The sequence below is a fragment of the Apis dorsata genome, unplaced genomic scaffold, assembly GCF_000469605.1.
Source record: "Apis dorsata unplaced genomic scaffold, Apis dorsata 1.3 scaffold_117, whole genome shotgun sequence".
Taxonomy (NCBI): Eukaryota; Metazoa; Arthropoda; class Insecta; order Hymenoptera; family Apidae; genus Apis; species Apis dorsata.
In genome coordinates this window covers 269917-287675 of record NW_006263411.1, presented here as the reverse complement: position 1 = coordinate 287675, position 17759 = coordinate 269917, and the positions used below count along the sequence as shown (strand labels likewise).

At 22.9% G+C, this 17759-nt stretch overlaps 4 protein-coding genes across 15 annotated transcripts in view; 2 read left to right on the top strand and 2 right to left on the bottom strand.

Annotated features, from left to right (window-relative positions):
• The first annotated feature begins 329 nt into the window (after positions 1–329).
• Positions 330–3205, top strand: LOC102672438 (tubulin-specific chaperone A-like). Of its 2 annotated transcripts, XM_006612595.2 has the most exons (4): positions 424–573; positions 1305–2535; positions 2606–2810; positions 2889–3205. In XM_006612595.2, exons 2-4 carry the CDS (start codon positions 1704–1706, stop codon positions 3007–3009), a joined length of 1158 nt encoding a protein of 385 aa, XP_006612658.1. In that variant the 5' UTR covers positions 424–573; positions 1305–1703; the 3' UTR covers positions 3010–3205. The 2 variants fall into 2 exon arrangements, with proteins under 2 accessions (XP_006612709.1, XP_006612658.1); XM_006612646.2 differs by lacking the exons at positions 2606–2810; positions 2889–3205 and adding an exon at positions 825–1042 and having other exon boundaries at positions 330–573; positions 1305–1613.
• On the bottom strand, positions 3157–5419 carry LOC102672570 (U3 small nucleolar RNA-associated protein 15 homolog). The gene is made up of 5 exons (XM_006612596.1): positions 5268–5419; positions 4524–5106; positions 4210–4430; positions 3650–4085; positions 3157–3528 (listed from the first exon to the last, which is right to left on the bottom strand). Exons 1-5 carry the CDS (start codon positions 5355–5357, stop codon positions 3293–3295), a joined length of 1566 nt encoding a protein of 521 aa, XP_006612659.1. The 5' UTR covers positions 5358–5419; the 3' UTR covers positions 3157–3292.
• Positions 5410–9191, top strand: LOC102672701 (DDB1- and CUL4-associated factor 12). 2 transcript variants are annotated; one of them, XM_006612597.2, is made up of 7 exons: positions 5410–5834; positions 5964–6518; positions 6633–7088; positions 7163–7393; positions 7516–7800; positions 7884–8049; positions 8202–9191. In XM_006612597.2, the coding sequence occupies exons 2-7, from the start codon at positions 6433–6435 to the stop codon at positions 8355–8357; spliced, it is 1380 nt and encodes a 459-aa protein (XP_006612660.1). In that variant the 5' UTR covers positions 5410–5834; positions 5964–6432; the 3' UTR covers positions 8358–9191. The 2 variants fall into 2 exon arrangements, with proteins under 2 accessions (XP_006612660.1, XP_031364829.1); XM_031508969.1 differs by having other exon boundaries at positions 6618–7088.
• A 3052-nt stretch (positions 9192–12243) lies between these two features.
• The window catches only part of LOC102670704 (tumor necrosis factor alpha-induced protein 8-like protein), an 8227-nt gene continuing 2711 nt past the window's right edge, over positions 12244–17759 (bottom strand). For 2 of the 10 annotated variants that reach the window (XM_006612585.2, XM_006612583.2), the window contains 3 exons: positions 14097–14175; positions 12847–13118; positions 12244–12746 (listed from right to left, as the gene is read on the bottom strand). In XM_006612585.2, coding sequence (XP_006612648.1) covers positions 12393–12746; positions 12847–13118; positions 14097–14154 — 684 coding nt within the window. In that variant the 5' untranslated portion in view covers positions 14155–14175 and the 3' untranslated portion in view covers positions 12244–12392. The other 8 variants (XM_031508998.1, XM_006612581.2, XM_006612584.2 and 5 more) reach the window with 8 other exon arrangements.

Below are 17759 nucleotides of genomic sequence, written 5' to 3'. Positions count from 1 at the left end.
AAATCTATATTATTCATAGAAATAAATATATTTGATTTTTATTTTTTATGAATATAATTTAATTATAATATGTATATATTATAATTAATTATTATATATATATATGAATATTTATATCATAATGATATATTATAATGATATATTATTATTTAAATGATACAAATAAAATTAAAGATAAAATGTGATGCCATTAATATTTTAACCTAACCTAACTCAAATTTTTCTATATAAAAATATAAGAATAAGTAAATCAATATATGTAAAAGTATTTGTTTAAAAAAATGAAAATTGCAAACATATTTTGTTTAAATCAAATTTTATATTAATTTCAATATAAAAATTATTTTATTTAAAATTCATAAAATATTAAATACAAATTAAATAATCGATTGAAATGATCGACATTCTCAAGTTCGACAAGTTCATGTTATAAGAATATAAGTTAATGGAATGAGTCTTATCAATCAGTATAACCTTTATATCATAAAATTCTATTAGTAGTGCCATATAACGATAACTGTTACGATTTTAACCTAACCTAATTCAAATAATTTGTCTGTATAAAAAAAATAAGTAAGTAAATATATCAATACATATAAAAATATTTTTTAAAAAAATGAAAAACAGACGTATTTTGTTTGAATCAAATTTTATATTAATTTCAATGTAAAAATTATTTTATTTAAAATTCATAAAATATTAAACATAAATTAAATAATCGATTAAAATGATCGTCATTCTTAATAAGTTCATAGAATATGAGTTTACGATTATCAATCGGTATAACCTTTATGTTATAGAATTTTTCTTGATTTCATTTATAGCTATTCATCTTACCTTATAAGGAAAACCTTGTTTAATCAGTAAACGCTTCATTTTCTGCATCCGAAATAAAATATTTCAATTAAAACAATGTCTGATCCTCGTATAAGAATTTTAAAAATTAAGACTGGAGTAGTGAAACGTCTCGCGAAAGAAAAAATCACATATGAAAAAGAAGCAGCACAGCAACGTGAAAGGATACAAAAATTAAAGGAACAGGGTGAGAAAAATATTTTGAAAAATGCCATCAAAAGCTAGTTATTTTTGTTATTTTTATCCTTTCAATAGCTGTGTTATTTAGCAAATATTTTCGTATATTTTTCATTTTTTAATATTTCAAAATTTTTATTTGATTCAATAATTGATATGCTATATTATAATGCTTGTACATTTATTTATATAAAATATCACAATTAAATATTCATCTTATTTTAATTTCTTTCAAATATAATAATTTTTATATCACTTTAATTTTATTACAGATAAAGATGGTTATGATATAAAAAAACAAGAAGAAGTACTTCAAGAATCTCTTATGATGGTACCAGATTGTCAACGACGTCTTGCAAAGGCTTTTGAAGAACTTAAAAAAATTTTGGATACAGAGCAAGATTTGAAAGAGATTGAAGATTATATTGAAGCAGAAAAAATATTACAAGAAGCAGAAGCTCAACTTCCTAAAGAAGGAGAAATTATGGAAATGTGTTAAAAAACAAAGCCTACTAATTTTACTAAAATATTGTGAAAAGTTGAGAAAACTATATTTTCATCTAAAATAACATAAGATTTGTAAACAAGTTAAAGTAATCATTTAATGCATAAAGAAAGTGATAGTATTAAGATATTTTATATTTTTTCAAATTAAATAGTCTTTAGTAATTATGTTTAATGATCAAAATTTAGAGGATCCTACACAAAATTATATGGATCCAAATTATAATATGTCTCATCTAATGAATCAATATATTTATAATCCAAATTATAATGTGAATATATATCAAAATTATATTTATCCAGTTGGTACATTTGAAAATGAAAATGCTACATCAGTAATTAATTTAGGAATTCGACAAGCAGATGAAAAAAATATTGAAAATTTTCTCTTAGAAATTGATCAATCTAATAATATAAATGACCAGAGAAATATATGCAGAAAATCAAAAATTGCAATAATTAAAAATACTATAGCATCTGCATATAAATTAAATGAGAAATTAAAGATAATTTGTGCAGAATTTAAGAATAGCCAACATTTGATGGAAGATGAGTGGCAACAGAAAATAAATATTTGTAATGCAGCAAAGGAAGAAATTGTTCAATTATTAGAACCTATTAGAGAACAAAATTTGTTAAATCAATTAAAAAAGGATTTAGAGAAACGAAAGAAAAAAAGATTAAGAGAAAAAATTAAAAAGGAGAAATGGAAAAATGAAAAAATAATAAAAATGGAAAAAAGAGTAAGAATGCATGCACAGATTGATTTGTGGATTAGGAAAGAACAAGCCGTAATAGATAAAGAAAAGCAAGAAGAAAATTTACGTAAAGATGCTGATATGATTTTATTTGATGTTAGAGGGAAAAAAATTGATGCTAGGAAATATCTTGGATTGTTACAAGAATTACGAAATTTGCGTAATGTTAAAGCTAATATTGCCAGAGCAAGAGGGGAACATTTATCTTCAGCAGCTGATGAAGCATTTAATAATATTATTGGTATTTTTCAATATTAGTTTATAATAAATATTTTAATAATTATATTTAATAATTATGTTTTTATATTTAGCAAAATTAACAGAACAATGGTCAATGCTTGATCATGAATATTCTACAGAAGAACAAGGTCTAAAATTAATGTTAAAGAATGATAATGAAAAGAGAATTGAAAAACAAAAGAAAAATCTTTTCGATGAATGGGAAAAAGTATTATTTGGAAGAAAAATAACATTTGATCAATTTAATTCAGACTTAAATAATTTTGTTTCCATAAGGTGAGTAGTTACAATATTATTATTAAATTTTTTTATATTAAATTATAAAAATTTGTAAATAATTATTTTATATTCTAGAACTGCTTGGGATAAATATATAAGTTCAGATAATGATGCATTTGCAATACCAATTGGATGGATAATGCCTGATAAACCATCCTCAGCTGCCTGGCAAAAATGTCTCAAAAAAATTACGTGAAATAAAGTAATTATGTACATCTGTAGATTCTAGTATAAAGTAAAAATAGATAAAATTTGATATACATTTTTTAATTATTTATGCTATAGAAATACGTATTATGCATTTAAGTAATGTAAATTAAGAAGAATGAAATTCTCTGGTCTATTGTATTTTAAATATTTATATCCATAATAAACATTTTTAGAATTAAAAATATGTAACATAATTCAATTTTATAAAAATATTTATGAAAAATATGTACAGATTTTTTATACATAAATAAGTTTATATTAAATTATATTCATGCTATACTTAAAATTAAATTTTTTTGTGCAGCATTTGAAGGTTCTAAAGTTTGAATATCTTTTACTGGTGTAGGAGGTATAATTTCCGCGGCAGATAATATCATATGCAATTTTCCTTGTAATTCTGATAATGCTAATATTAAATTTTCTTCTTCTTCTAATTTTGCTGCTAAAATACTGAACATTTTCCGTGGTTCCGCTGCAAGTTCATCTAAATGATCTTCATAGACATCTATATTAAGAAATCAAAATATTTATCTAAATTATATAATAAATATATAAAAATAAATTCTTTGAAAAAAAATTAGATATAATAAAAATATAAAAATTAGATATAAAAAATTATAGCATACCCATTAGTATATTAGCTACATGTAGTAGTATTCTTCCAAATCGAATATTTCCTATATATTTATTTAAAAACTTAAGAATATTTACAAGTGACTTGCCATCTCTACCACTAAAAGCTTGTTTTAAACCCTGCCTTCTGATAAGCTCTTGCATGAGCGCAACCGTAACATGCGGCGTTTTATTTACTATATAACTTGCCATTACAGAATCTAAAGCTTTTGAATATTCGAATTTTCTTAAATAAGTATCATGTTTGGACATAATTTCTTTAAGTTCTTCATGTACAATAACATCGACTTGATGTATGTGTAAATTTTTTCCAGAATATCTATATGATACTTTTTTACGTTGTGGTTTCTCAGTTTTTACATCTTCTTCTCTTCTTCTCACAGAAATTAAACCATCAACCATACCAGCTACTATGGTTTCATCATTTGACTGCAAGAAATTATATGTGATAATAGTTTTTTGTAATATAATTTATAAAATATAATTTAATGTTTAATAATATTTTACTTTAATTTCTAATATATAATTAAAAATGTAAAATATATTTTCTTACACTAATTCCTATACTAAGAACAGAATTTGGATAATCCAAAGAATGAACAGTCTTATATGTTCCAGAATCATAAATTTTTACATGTCTATCTAGAGAACCAGATAAAATTCTACGTCCATTTGAAGCTATTTTCAAGCATGTTACAGTTTTATGATGTTGGGTAATTTTTGCAAGTAATCTGCCACCAGCAAGTGCATCCCATATTCTAATTTCTGTTCCTCCTATTTATAATTATAAAAAATATAATAAAATATGTGAAATATTATTTAAAAAAAAATATTATTTAAAATATTCCATATCATTATCATTCATACCAGCAGATAAAAATATTCCACCAGAAGGTAAAAATAATAAACTTTCAACAGGAGCTTCATGGCTAACACTGAAAATTTTTTTGCTTGTTCTTATATCATACATATATATATGTTTATCATAACCACCAGATAATAATATGTCACTAGAAATGGGACTAACTGCTCCAGCTCTGATATAATCTGAATGTTCATTAAAAGATATTATTTGTGTTTCACTAGGTATATCCCAAATAATAACACTTTTGTCATCAGAAAATGAAGCAATATGAACATTATCCGCAGTAAAGAAAGTTCTATGTACAGCAGCTTTGTGTCCAGAGAAAAGTCTAAGAAGACTTTTTGCATTGACATCAAAGAGTCTAATTACAGCTTCTTCACCACCAGCACAAAGTAATTTGCCATCACTACGAAAAGATCCACCATAAGCAGCTTCTTTAAATTTACTAAGATTTTTTGTTACTAATTTTGTAATTGGATTATACACTTGTACTCTTACTGAACAAGTGACTGCAAAATAATGAGGTTCTACTGGTGAAAAATCAATATAATCAATTGGTCCAAATTCCTTAACTAAAACAGGAGCCTGTTAAATAAATTATATAAAAACATTTTTATAAATTTAATAACATAATCTTAAATATTGTTTATTTAGGTTAAGTTCTATACACGTGTGTATTATAAATTAAATGATACAATTACTATAGCAACAAAATTAAATTGTTTTTATTATTTTAATATACTTACACTATATTTTTTCCAGTATATAATATCTGGAGTTAATTCAGAACCTGATCTTGCAAATACTTTAGTATTTATTTTCTTGAAGGACGCCATTTCTTTCAAAATGTCAGCTGTAATTCTGTAATAAAATTCAGTAGAGGGGATGAACTTCTCCTGTTGACAATTGATGGAAGTTGCTCCCTTCGATTTTTGTAATTGTCCAAAAATTTATTTGCCAATTGTAATTATTAAATACAAAAACTCCTGAAAATTATTTTGGAAGAATTTTGAACGATATGTTAAGAAGATTTCAGTGTGCTTTGTTAAATTTTCTATGGTTTTGCTGTTCGTTTCAATATGGCGATGGTTAGTTGCTTAGTGCTTCAAAGGTCTCTTTACTTATCATGAATTTTGTGGATTTTCTTTCTATTTCTTTGCATAATTTAAATACGAAACCTTGATGTTCATATTATCATCTATAAGTGTATGCAAGTTATATAATTATGATGTACATCTGATAAAAGAAAAGATTTCATCTGAAAAATTTCGGTTAGATATCACGATAGATTCGGCAATTGCCGTTTTACTAAGGTTTGTTGTATTTTATAAATAATTAAAAAAACTTGAATGTTTATAAAAGTATTCGATAATCTTTGAGATCGAAAAGCTTTGATTATTTTAAAAAGCCAGAAAAGAATTTGAAGCTTGATTTTGTTTCAGTCAAAGGAGAATTGCTGCCAAGATAGTTTCTTGTTATTTCATTGCATACCACGTTTATAAATATATTACACCAGAGGAGATTGAAATTTCCTTTATTAGTGTTGGATATTTATTTTGGATACTTTGATTTTTCTACAATGTTTGAGAGATCATTACAATGATCATATTAATGCATGAATATAAGCAAGTTTTTTAAATTAATAGTTCCTTTTTTTGGAGGTCAAACAAAGAAAGTTTGGCTTTGCTTATAATGATAGGAACATGTATTTATGTTCCATTTAGGTAGAACAATTTAATTGGGATATTGTAATCAAAGACATTTAAAATATTTTTGGGACTATATTGTTAAAAATAGTCTCATATTATATAAGTAAGGATAATTATAACAAGTTATCAAATAAATTTTATATGCGACAACATTTAAATATTCTAATATATATTAATTAATAAATAATAAAATTTAAACATAATGGCTGAAACACAGCGAATGACTGTTTATGGTAGACATCCTCCCTGTGCTAGTGGAACTCGTTTAGAAGAACGTCGTGCTAGAAGGTAAACCATATAAAAAATGTTAAATTAGAGACCATTTATAATTTTTATTACTTTTCTTATAAAGTACTATTTTAAACAATTTCCATTATAAGGAAGTAGTCTTTTTGATTCTAGATTAGCTTTGAGATTGGAAAGAAATAGAAAGTCGGACAAACCAGATGATTTTATATGTTATGAATCAAGTGATGATGAAGCAGAGACTGTAAGTGAAGGAAAACAATTTTTAAGAACTTCATTTAATTTTGTGGATTATGTACGTGCAAGAGAAACAAATACAAGAGAAGTGAGAAAAATTAATCAAGAATATGGATTTCGACACATATTAACTCATGATTTATTTAAAGAATATTCAGTTAGCTTAAACAATATGAATAAAGTCTTTTGTTCTCAATGGTTAAGTGATAGGCAAGTAGTATTTGGTACAAAATGCAACAAATTGATGGTTTATGATGTAGCAACACAAAAATTAGATCAAATACCATCTCTACATGGAAGACAAATTAATTCAGGAGGTGGTGCTGTTCCTGAACAGCAATGTGGTATACATTCTGTTCAAATTAATCCTTCTAGGTATTTAAATAAGAAATAATTCTCATTTAAATTTAAAATTCATTATTGCATTATTAAAATTTATAATTTTGCAGAACTCTCCTATCAACTGGAGCAAGAAATAGTAATGAAATAGCAATATATAGGCTACCAACTTTAGATCCAGTTTGTGTAGGAGAAGGTGGTCATAGAGATTGGATTTTTGATATGTGTTGGTTAGATGATGAATTTTTAGTTTCTGGTTCTAGAGATACCAAAATGGCTTTATGGCGTATAGATAATGATCTTGCTGAAGCTCCTGATAAAGCAGATGTGCCAACGCATAGGTATATAAAATAAAAATTATATTTGTATTATATATTATAAAATATTATAAAAATATATAAAATATAAACAAACATATTAATAAATATATTTTATAAATATATTATTATTTTTTTTATATTAGGTTGATTCAACCTGTGTGTGTTAAGGAATGTAGATCTGCACAAAAAGTACGAGCTCTTGTCTTCAATAGAACATATAAAGAAATTGCTGCTATTACTCTGAATAATTTCATTCACATTTGGTCTGCTGAGACTTTTAGACAAAAGATATCTAGAAAATTACCAGTTTGTCAAGAAAATGTTTGTCTTGCTGTACAAGATGATGGTGTTTATGCTGTAGGATGCCGTTCATATACTTTACTTTTAGATGCAAGAACTGTGCAACCTATAAAAAGAATACCTTCACGGTATATAACATTATTTCAATTTCTTCAAATTTATTATAACTTATGATTTTTTTTTTTATTCGATCATAATATTTTTTTTATAGATATAGCGGTTGTGGAATTCGATCTGTTAGTTTTCAAGGTTCTGTTTTAACCATTGGAACAGGCTTAGGAATGATGTTCTTTTATGATGTTAGAGCTCAAAAGTATCTTGAATCATCAATTAATTCTAACAGAATTGTTGTATTAAAAGCATCAAAAGGATATGTGGTATGTTTTAAAATTCCTTTTTTTTTTTAATTAAGTGTAGTAAACTATTCAAATTGTTTAAAAATTTATTTAAGAATTTTTTTTTCTTTTTATATATATATGATTGAGTTAATATTAATATTAATCATAATATTTTTTCATAATAATATCAGTTTCCTGATGAAGAGTACATAGACGGATTTCAAAATGTAAAATATACACCTGCTATATATACTCATTGTTATGATGGATCAGGAACTCGATTATTCACCGCTGGTGGACCTCTTCCCGTAAATCTTTATGGTAATTATGCAGGATTATGGCAATAAAGTTAATTTTAATCAATAAAAGATCCGCATCGATTTTTACGTAAGTAACTATAAATTGTACATTTAACTAAATATTATTAAAATTTTATCTCAAGAGGTATATACACCATAGACTTAAGAAACGTTTTCTGGTCATTATCATCTTGTATATTCATGTTTGTATAATTTCATTTTCTTTCGATTTTATTATATGAAAGTGAGATGTAAACAATTTTATTTAGGCATTAAAATTTTAAGATAATAATATACACTTTTCAAAGATTTTTATACTTTATGAATAAATGAAGAAGAACGAATGATGAAAAGATTTTATAATTAGAGGTGTATATATCTCAACTGCCTGATAAAATAAGTGATACAAATAAATATATCCAATTTTTTATCATTTCAATTGTATATTGACTCTGAAAGTGATTTTCATTGAACAATTTCATATTACTAATCAATTATATCAACATGTTTGTATGCAATGTGAAAAGAACCAAATTTGACGTATTAATACATTATTGTATATTTAAAATTAATATGTGGTGAATGATAATTTTATGATTGACATGATTTATGTTATGACTTTATTATCAGCTTATTGTAAAATTATTAAGCTATTTCTTTTAATATAAAATTTTGCTCTAGTATTATTTATTATATTTGAAATCTAACAAATTATTGAATAAAGATCTCTTATAGAAAATCAATGCATTTTAAAAAAAAGCACATTATTACAAGTTATGATTACTTATTTAAATTTTTGTCATCTGCATACAGTGTAGCGTTTGTAATTCTTATTGTACATTTCTACATCTGTACAATAGAAATAAAAATTTTTAAAATTAATCAACGAATGACACTGCAATGAACATTAAGTTTCTTAGATGCAATCTATCAAGTTGAAATTTTAATACTGGCCTTAAGAGAACAATACACAATGAATATTTGTTATAAAAAATTTATTTTAAGAAAAACAATATCTATTAAAATCTTTATAATGTATTTCTATATATCATATAGAATGTCAAACATATATAATTTTAGTCAATGCATGAATTATAAAACAATATTTTATAAATGTGCATAGCAATTGTTAATATTCTGTTAAATCGAAGATTTAAAAAATATATTCAGTTTATTAATTTAAATTAATTATTTTTTTTAATAATTTTTTTCGTTAATATCATTGTACATATATAATGTTAAATTTATTAATTGTAATAATTCGTATTTGATGTATAAAGATAAGTACAAATAGATGAAATTATAAATTCATTGAAATTAATTATGATATATGATATAATTTTATGATATTGAAATATCAAAAGAAATCAGCTGTGCACATTTGCAATTAGAAAACATTATATATACACAATCTGCGATAAATTTCTTTTTTTATATATAATTCATCAAATGTATTTTCAATGAATGAATTGTAATAATGTTAATTATCCAGAATCATTTTATATTTAATTAAATAGATTTATGTCTAATTTTTGAGATAAATGATATTTTTAAATTTTGGTGTACTTAAATGATCAAGTAAGTTCACCAATTTGTTTTATGTATGAAATTTGTTGATATAATAAAAAAATGCAAGTGCATTTTCAATACTTAGAATAAAACATTTTAATGGATCAAGAAATCGTTGACATATAAACAATAAACAATTGAATTATTAGTATATCTCAGTGAATACATGTATATCTGATAACAAATTATATTCTGTTTATATTAACAGATTATAAATTGTTAACATTTATTCATAATATCATTGCATTACATAATGAATAAAAATGTGTGTTGTATTTATAAATTCATGATTAGATTGTACGAACATGTATATGATCATGCATAATGAATGAATACATTGAATACATTTTAATACAATTATCACATGTACTTTTACTATAAATACTTCAAACATTACTATTATAATACAATGTTACAAACTATCCATAATTTTATTTTTTGATGTATGCAGTAATTTTATATATTTCAGAGTATACACTTTCAAAGTAATTATTAATTTTAACTCGCAAAAATCATTCTTTTCCATATAAAATTTTCAAATGACTTCAAATATTGTCCATATTAATACGTCCTAATTTTCATACTAATATCATTTAAACAAAACAAATCTAAGTATCATGTAATTTAACTCAAATAATGCAATAGGAAAAATATACATAAATAATTTTTATACATAAACTATAAATATAAGTTATAAAAAAAAATTTATACAGGTACAATTACTGCATTGCTGTATCAGAAAATATTTTTCGTGTATTATGCTTAGCATGTGAAAAAAATTTTGTGAAAAAATTATAATATATTAGAGTAATTTAAAAATAATTATCTTTTAATAATTTTTTTCAATTTTCTTCAATCTTTTCTAAGATGTTTTATATATATCATATATTTCTTTTTCTGTATCACAAGAATATATTTAGATTTGTTGAATATAATTCAATATGTTTTATTATATCTGTAATAAAACACTTCTCAAAAATTATTTATAACTTATGTAAGAATAATACGAATAATATGTAAATTGGTTATAAACTTATTTAAAATTTTGTTTTAAAAATTACATCCTTTAATGTTAGAAAAATATCCAGTGCAATTAATATGTATATGTAAAAATTTCTTATAAATTACAATTAGATTATTTTCGTTGTTTCTGTTTTTTAATTAAAGTATTATAACAATTTTAAGCAAATATATATTTCGCTAGAATCAATTATAAAATGTATGTTATTGTTTCTTTACTTTTATTTGATATTTAAAATATTAAATATTTCATACAGGCAGTGCTATTTGATAGATGAATAAACTGCATTAATTTTATGTATGTGCGTGCGAGTGTGTGCGTTAAATAATTCATGTAAATAAATATATCAAATCATTAATTACAATTGTGTTTATCAGTTTTTCTTTGAAAGAATTAGAAATAAATATTCAGGGAAAAAGTAATTCCTCTTATTATAAATAATTTATTAATATATATCAATACAAGATTTTTATTTCATTTAGAATCATCACAAATAATGTGTAAAGAGTGTATAATTTATACAAAACACGCAACACTGCGACATACTTGTAATACATGTGATGTAAATATTTTTCAATTCAATTATCGAGGCTTAGCCACTATATTAGATATGTCGTGTCAAAAATGTATTGAGGCGTATAGTAACAGGAGAAAATTTATCTTCATAGATTACTCGTCGATATGTCAAAGTATAGCTTGACGAGTAAAAAAAATATTTTAGAGCACATATTTTTTAGTGCATTCTCAGTAATGACAAATTGCTTTTTTGATACGCTATTTTGTTAAGATTAACATAATCTACCATAATTACTATAAACCCATTTTTGGGTATAAATAAGCTCATTTCTTTTTTTTTTTTTTGGTATAGATTGACAATTGGTATTCTAACGCATAATTATTGTAAATAAATATACTGATCATAACAATATACATTCTGAAAATAAATAGAGTATTTCACAATTATTGCATAAATTGGTGAGCACTACTGTGAAATCGATCGATTTTCACGGGAAACATCATATTTCAAAATCCTTTCATATCAAAAACATATTTATCATTATTTTTTATTATACAGGCGACTGTAAATAATTGATATCACACATACATTGGATTTCTTTTTTTGATTTTTTTTCTTTCTTTTTTTTTTTTTTTTTTTTTTTTAAAAAAAAAAAAAAAAATTTTTCTTATATTTGCAAAAAAAAAATTAAGGGAAAAAAAAAACTTCCCCCCCTAATTTTTTTTTGAAAAAAAAAAAAAAAAATTTTTCTTATATTTGCAAAAAAAAAATTAAGGGAAAAAAAAAACTTCCCCCCCTAATTTTTTTTTGAAAAAAAAAAAAAAAAATTTTTTTTTTTTTTTTTTTTTTTTTTTTCAAAAAATAATTAGGGAGGAAAGTTATTATCTTCCCTTAATTATCTTTTAGCAAATATAAGTATAATTTTTGTTCATGCTCCCCATTGATTGCAAAAATTCAGTCGCGTTTTAAAAAAAAATCAAAGATGCCCAGCATCTAAGGCCTTATTTATATCACTAACTAGCATTCCAAGGATAGGTCTATGTTCCGAATCTTGTCTAAAAACGGAATCCAAGAAATCGGAATGCGTTAAGAAATCGAACACTTGATCACATCGATCTTGAGATTTATCTGTAAGATGTGGTTTTATAAATGTTTGTATTGCAGTTCTGCATCGTTCTAATGATTTTATTAAATACGCCCTATCGAAACTGAATTCTAATTCATAAAATGAAACCACAGACATGGCTACAGCTCTAAGGGCAGTTCTTATTTCGGCAAGTTTTGCATCATCGGTAACGTTTAATTGTTGATTACGTTGTAAAAGACCCACCTAAAATGGATGTAATTAAATGAAAGACATATTGATAAAATCTTGTTGAAAAAATCACAATTGCACTTATATCAATAAGTATAGAGAGAAGAACACGTACTTTAATGGATAATTTAACAATATTTTTTAAAACCTTTTCAGGCTGCTTCTTGTCTAAACTAGGATTAGTTTTTGCAGCTCTTTCCATAAGTTTATAAAGATTATCCAGAAGTGATGTAGTAGCATCATCTATCAACAGTGATCTTCCGGCTCCTGTAGATACGACTCTGCCAAGAAGTTTTTTTTGCGCTCGAAGACCTAAATCACGAGCGCGACTTCCGGTGCCTCCGGCGGGATAAGATCCCCCGTTCAATGTAGTCGCCGACTGCATCACTGGAAAAAAAATTACAAGCGTTGTACCATCTGCTTGGCAAGATGGGGTTGAATAATGGTTCTTTTGTGAATAAATTTTATACAATGTACATTATTAGAAAAGTTGACAAAGCTAATTTCTCTGTATATTATAATAATATAATGTAAGTATTTAAAATTGTGAATATAATATGTAAGTATTTAAAAAGTCGTAAGATTTTATATACATATGGATTTGTCAAAAATTATTTATTCATAATTATTATGAAATAAGATTATAAATTTGCAATTAATAAATATTGGAAATTAGAAAAATTGGTAAAAAATTCTACAAGGATTAATAATATGGAATTCGAAGAAGAACTTCCTCATATATGATATATATAATATTATGCATAAAAAATAAAGGATACAAAATTATAATAAATTATATAAATATATAATGTTCACATTCATATTAGTATACAATATATATGTATCAATATATATATATATATATATCATATATATATACATATATATCAATATATATATGTATCTATAATACAAACTTTAATTTATAGATTTTTTATTAGAATTTTTTTTTAAATATTTAATATATTTATTTTGATTAAAGTAATATAAAGTAAGATTTATTTTATTATTAATATATCAACATAAATATTGTGAAAATAATAGTATATATAATGTGCGTGTGATCAGAACTTACCATCAAACATTGGTAGACCGCTGTTTCCTCTAGGCGATAACGGGATTATGAATGAAATAAAGAAGTGTTCTGTGAGCACAGTCGAAACTCAGGCAAAAGTAACTAAAATAAGCAAGGATGTAAAACGAATCAATATAATTTGACGCAAAATATACATGTATAAAACAATATTATATTCAGAAATTAAATGAGCAACATAGAATGATGTTGCGTGTTGTGCAAATGCGTTCGTGCTTGTGTTCTTATTCGTGGGAACGAATCAGAGCATCATACAGTTAACATTTGTGTACCTTGATTGCAGTCGGTTACGGCTACAAGATGATAGAGCAGCCAGCTCTGCAATTCCATTACTGCCGTACCCCACGCCACCTGAAAAAATATATTTAATATATTAATATATAGAAAATATGATATAAAAATTATTTTATTCTTTATTAAATTATAAAGATAATAAAATTAAATTAATTAATAAAATTATATTTACAAATAAAATGATTTATAATGATAAATGCTAAAATTATTTTTATTTTTATTGCAAAATTTTAATTAGTAATAATAAAAATGAAACTTCATAAATTAGAAAGACTTATAAAAATATTATTATCATTTCTGATTCAATTATTTATTTAAATATAAAAATAAAATGCGAACTAAATGCAATTATATATTTTTGATTAAATATTATATATATATGTACAATATGATTTAAAAAATTCTTAAAATTTCAAAATTTATGTACTTTTGAATTTGAATTTAAATTATAATACAATTTATTTAATAAATATATAATATAATTAATTATATTTTAAATTGATTGAAAATATCTCTAATATATTCATTATTAAATGAAGATGTTTAGATTTAATTCAACAATTATAAAAATTATTCAAATAAATAAAGTATCCCGATTTTTTAAATTATTTTTAAAAATTTCATTATTAAACTCTACTTCTTTACTATAGAATAAATTATATTATTACAAAATTGATATGAATATATGTAAAAAAGAAAGTAAGAAAAATTGGCGGGTGAAAGATTAAATAGGTTGAAGCACATATACTCCCTCATTCGTGCAATTTATGTCAGTAACTGAGGTCAAACTCGATACACTGGAAATGGAACGTAAAGTGCGTTGTAGTTTGTTGTCGCAAGACATAATCGTATATATGTATACAAACGCACATATATACACATCGAAAAGATATAGCCATATGGAAGTTGGATCGATTTGTAAGGAGCGTCAAGGCAAGCCAGAGACTCTCATTCTCGTTTGTCGATGTAATATTGTAAATGAAATAAATGTACGTGATAGAATAATCTTGACAGTTAATATCAGTCAAATATTTGAAAAAAGTCTTCATTTAATCTTGAATCAAACTTTTAAAGATTTTAACTTATAAAAAGAGTATTCACTTATACTAGTATGTCAAAATCGCTTTTAAACGCATTAGATTTATCGAAACAGTGAAATCATCATCTCTACATGTGATTCAATCTAATGTTTCGATTTATTATTAAAAAGATTCAGATCAATCTCATAGAGATCGTTCACATATTATATAAAAAATAAAAATAAATAAATGGTATTATAGCAAATCAATTTTTTTTATCTACCAAAATTTTAAAATTAAAAAGTTATTATAATAATATTGTATAAATATATATAAAATATTATAAAAAAAATAATTAGGATAATAAAAAAAAATATAAATAATTTAAAAATTATGTTATAATTTTTTGTATTTATATGAATTTTTATAAACTTAAAAATATTTACAAATCGAAATATAAATTTATTTTCTGAATTATTTACTACATTTAAGTGTATTATTTTATCTCTACAAGTCAAATTCATAGTCCAATCTTTAAAAATCAAAAAAATAGTCTTCCATAAATCAAATTATCATTTTATCATTTTTTCAATAACAAATTACTAATTTTGTTTTTATTACAAGATTTCTATAATTGAAATATATTTTCTAAAATGATCTACTTTCTTTTATTTAAATGTTGCCCTGGAAAGGAAAGGAAACTACATTCTTTGCAATAATTTTCCAGATTTCAAGTTCCATTTATTTTACACATATATATAAACAAAATATTGCTATAAATTATTTTTAATTAATATGTATGTTTTTATCTGAATTTTACTCTAATCTAAGAAAATTCGATTGCATAAAACAAAATAAGAAATAATACATATAATATATCGAATGAAATTTAATAAAAAGCTTTTGCTAATAAATTTATAAAACAGATCAAAAGAATCTATTTTGATCTTTATTTATACGAAATTAATGATTCCGTGAATTTTCTATAATTCCGTTTTCTTGCTTCGCTTAAATATTAAACATACGATAAACTTACGTCTATTGAACATGATGAGTCACGAATGACTAATGCATATATGAACTGTTAATTTAATGATATGACATATAATCGAGATTATTTAGAATAACAAATACTATATAATTCTTAATAAAAAAAAATTTATATTAAAATAATTAACATTAAAATTAAACTTATAAAGTTATTATTTTATGATATATTATTTTTATATTCTATTTTTTAAAAATTATAATTATTACAATTTTTTTAAATATTTTTTTTTAATATTAATTTTTTCATATTTTTATTTCCAAATAAACTAATATAGAATAAAGACAACTATTTTATGAAAAAATTATAAAATATAAATAAAATAGAGATAGTCAAAGTAGATTGGATTTGTCATTGCTATAATTAGTTATTTACTTTATATTATCGCAATACTTTGAAGGATATAACTAATAATCTATACTTTCTAACATATATAATTTTTTAATGTTAAGAATATACATACATCATGTTTGCATATCATATTTATCTTTTGTTTGTTTGAAAATGAAATTTAAAATGCAGGCAATTGCATTGTATTTGAATTTAGAAAAATTTTTGTCATTGATCAAATCTGCAAAATTAAAAAATTTTATTAATTAAAAATAATCATGTAAAAAAAATTAATCAAAGATTTTTTAATATTTATTAAAAAAAAATAATTTATTTATATGTTATTGATAAAATTTTTATTTTTTATTATTATTTTTCAATTTCTAACCTCTTTAGTAATACAATTAAGTCAATATTTTCAATACTTCTTGCTCATTATTTTAAATCCGGTATGCATTTATTATCAACAAAGATATATTAGAAATGATTGATTATCAATTCTCTTCAGTTCATTCGTTTTTTAAATATATAGCAGATTAAAATAAGAAATACTGAATGAAATAAAGAAATAAAGAAAAGTTCAATACTGAAATATAAATATGAAAATGTTATTATTATATTTTTCTGCTTAAAATGATATAATTTAAATCATATTTATTATAATATTTACCATAATATATTAATTTATTTAATGAGTAAAATATAATGAGTTATATTTTATCATTATTATCATTAATATTTTATCATTAAATGAATAAATATTTAAATACAGTTGTGTTTAATATCATTATCGAAAATATTTTAATAGTTTGATTAAAATAAATTTTATAATTATAAAATAGAAAATATGAAAATTTTATTTTTCATACCTTGATAATTCATTCGTAATTTAAGATATCGATAATCAGATTACAGAGAAAATATTCGATTATTATTATTCAATTATATATCCTATAAACTTAATAAGTTTAAAGGAATTGAAATTCTTATTATTTATGTGTTTTTTTAACTCATTTAATAATTCAGAAAAATTAATTATCGTTATCTTTATCAAACGATTTCAGAGTGGAATTAACTCTTTCTTCATAGCGGTTTATTATGTATCATTAAATTTACGAAACTAAAAAATTTTCGTCTTAATGCCATGCAAAAATAAACTATTCTATATTGATTTATATGTCCCAATCATGTTTCAATAATTCGAAGTATTAAATTTTTATCATTATTATAAAATAATTTAAAAA

What these genes read in the sequence shown, in the direction of transcription:
- LOC102672438 (XM_006612595.2), top strand. Translation starts at nt 1,704, where the DNA reads ATGTTTAATGATCAAAATTTAGAGGATCCTACACAAAATTATATGGAT. An exon ending in AGCATTTAATAATATTATTG is followed by an intron (nt 2,536 to 2,605) that starts GTATTTTTCAAT and finishes TTTTATATTTAG; the next exon opens with CAAAATTAACAGAACAATGG. An exon ending in AATAATTTTGTTTCCATAAG is followed by an intron (nt 2,811 to 2,888) that starts GTGAGTAGTTAC and finishes TTTATATTCTAG; the next exon opens with AACTGCTTGGGATAAATATA.
- LOC102672570 (XM_006612596.1), bottom strand. Translation starts at nt 5,357, where the DNA reads ATGGCGTCCTTCAAGAAAATAAATACTAAAGTATTTGCAAGATCAGGT. An exon ending in TATACTGGAAAAAATATAGT is followed by an intron (nt 5,107 to 5,267) that starts GTAAGTATATTA and finishes TTTATTTAACAG; the next exon opens with GCTCCTGTTTTAGTTAAGGA. An exon ending in TGGAATATTTTTATCTGCTG is followed by an intron (nt 4,431 to 4,523) that starts GTATGAATGATA and finishes AATTATAAATAG; the next exon opens with GAGGAACAGAAATTAGAATA.
- LOC102672701 (XM_031508969.1), top strand. Translation starts at nt 6,433, where the DNA reads ATGGCTGAAACACAGCGAATGACTGTTTATGGTAGACATCCTCCCTGT. An exon ending in GCAGATGTGCCAACGCATAG is followed by an intron (nt 7,394 to 7,515) that starts GTATATAAAATA and finishes TTTTTATATTAG; the next exon opens with GTTGATTCAACCTGTGTGTG. An exon ending in AAGCATCAAAAGGATATGTG is followed by an intron (nt 8,050 to 8,201) that starts GTATGTTTTAAA and finishes TAATAATATCAG; the next exon opens with TTTCCTGATGAAGAGTACAT.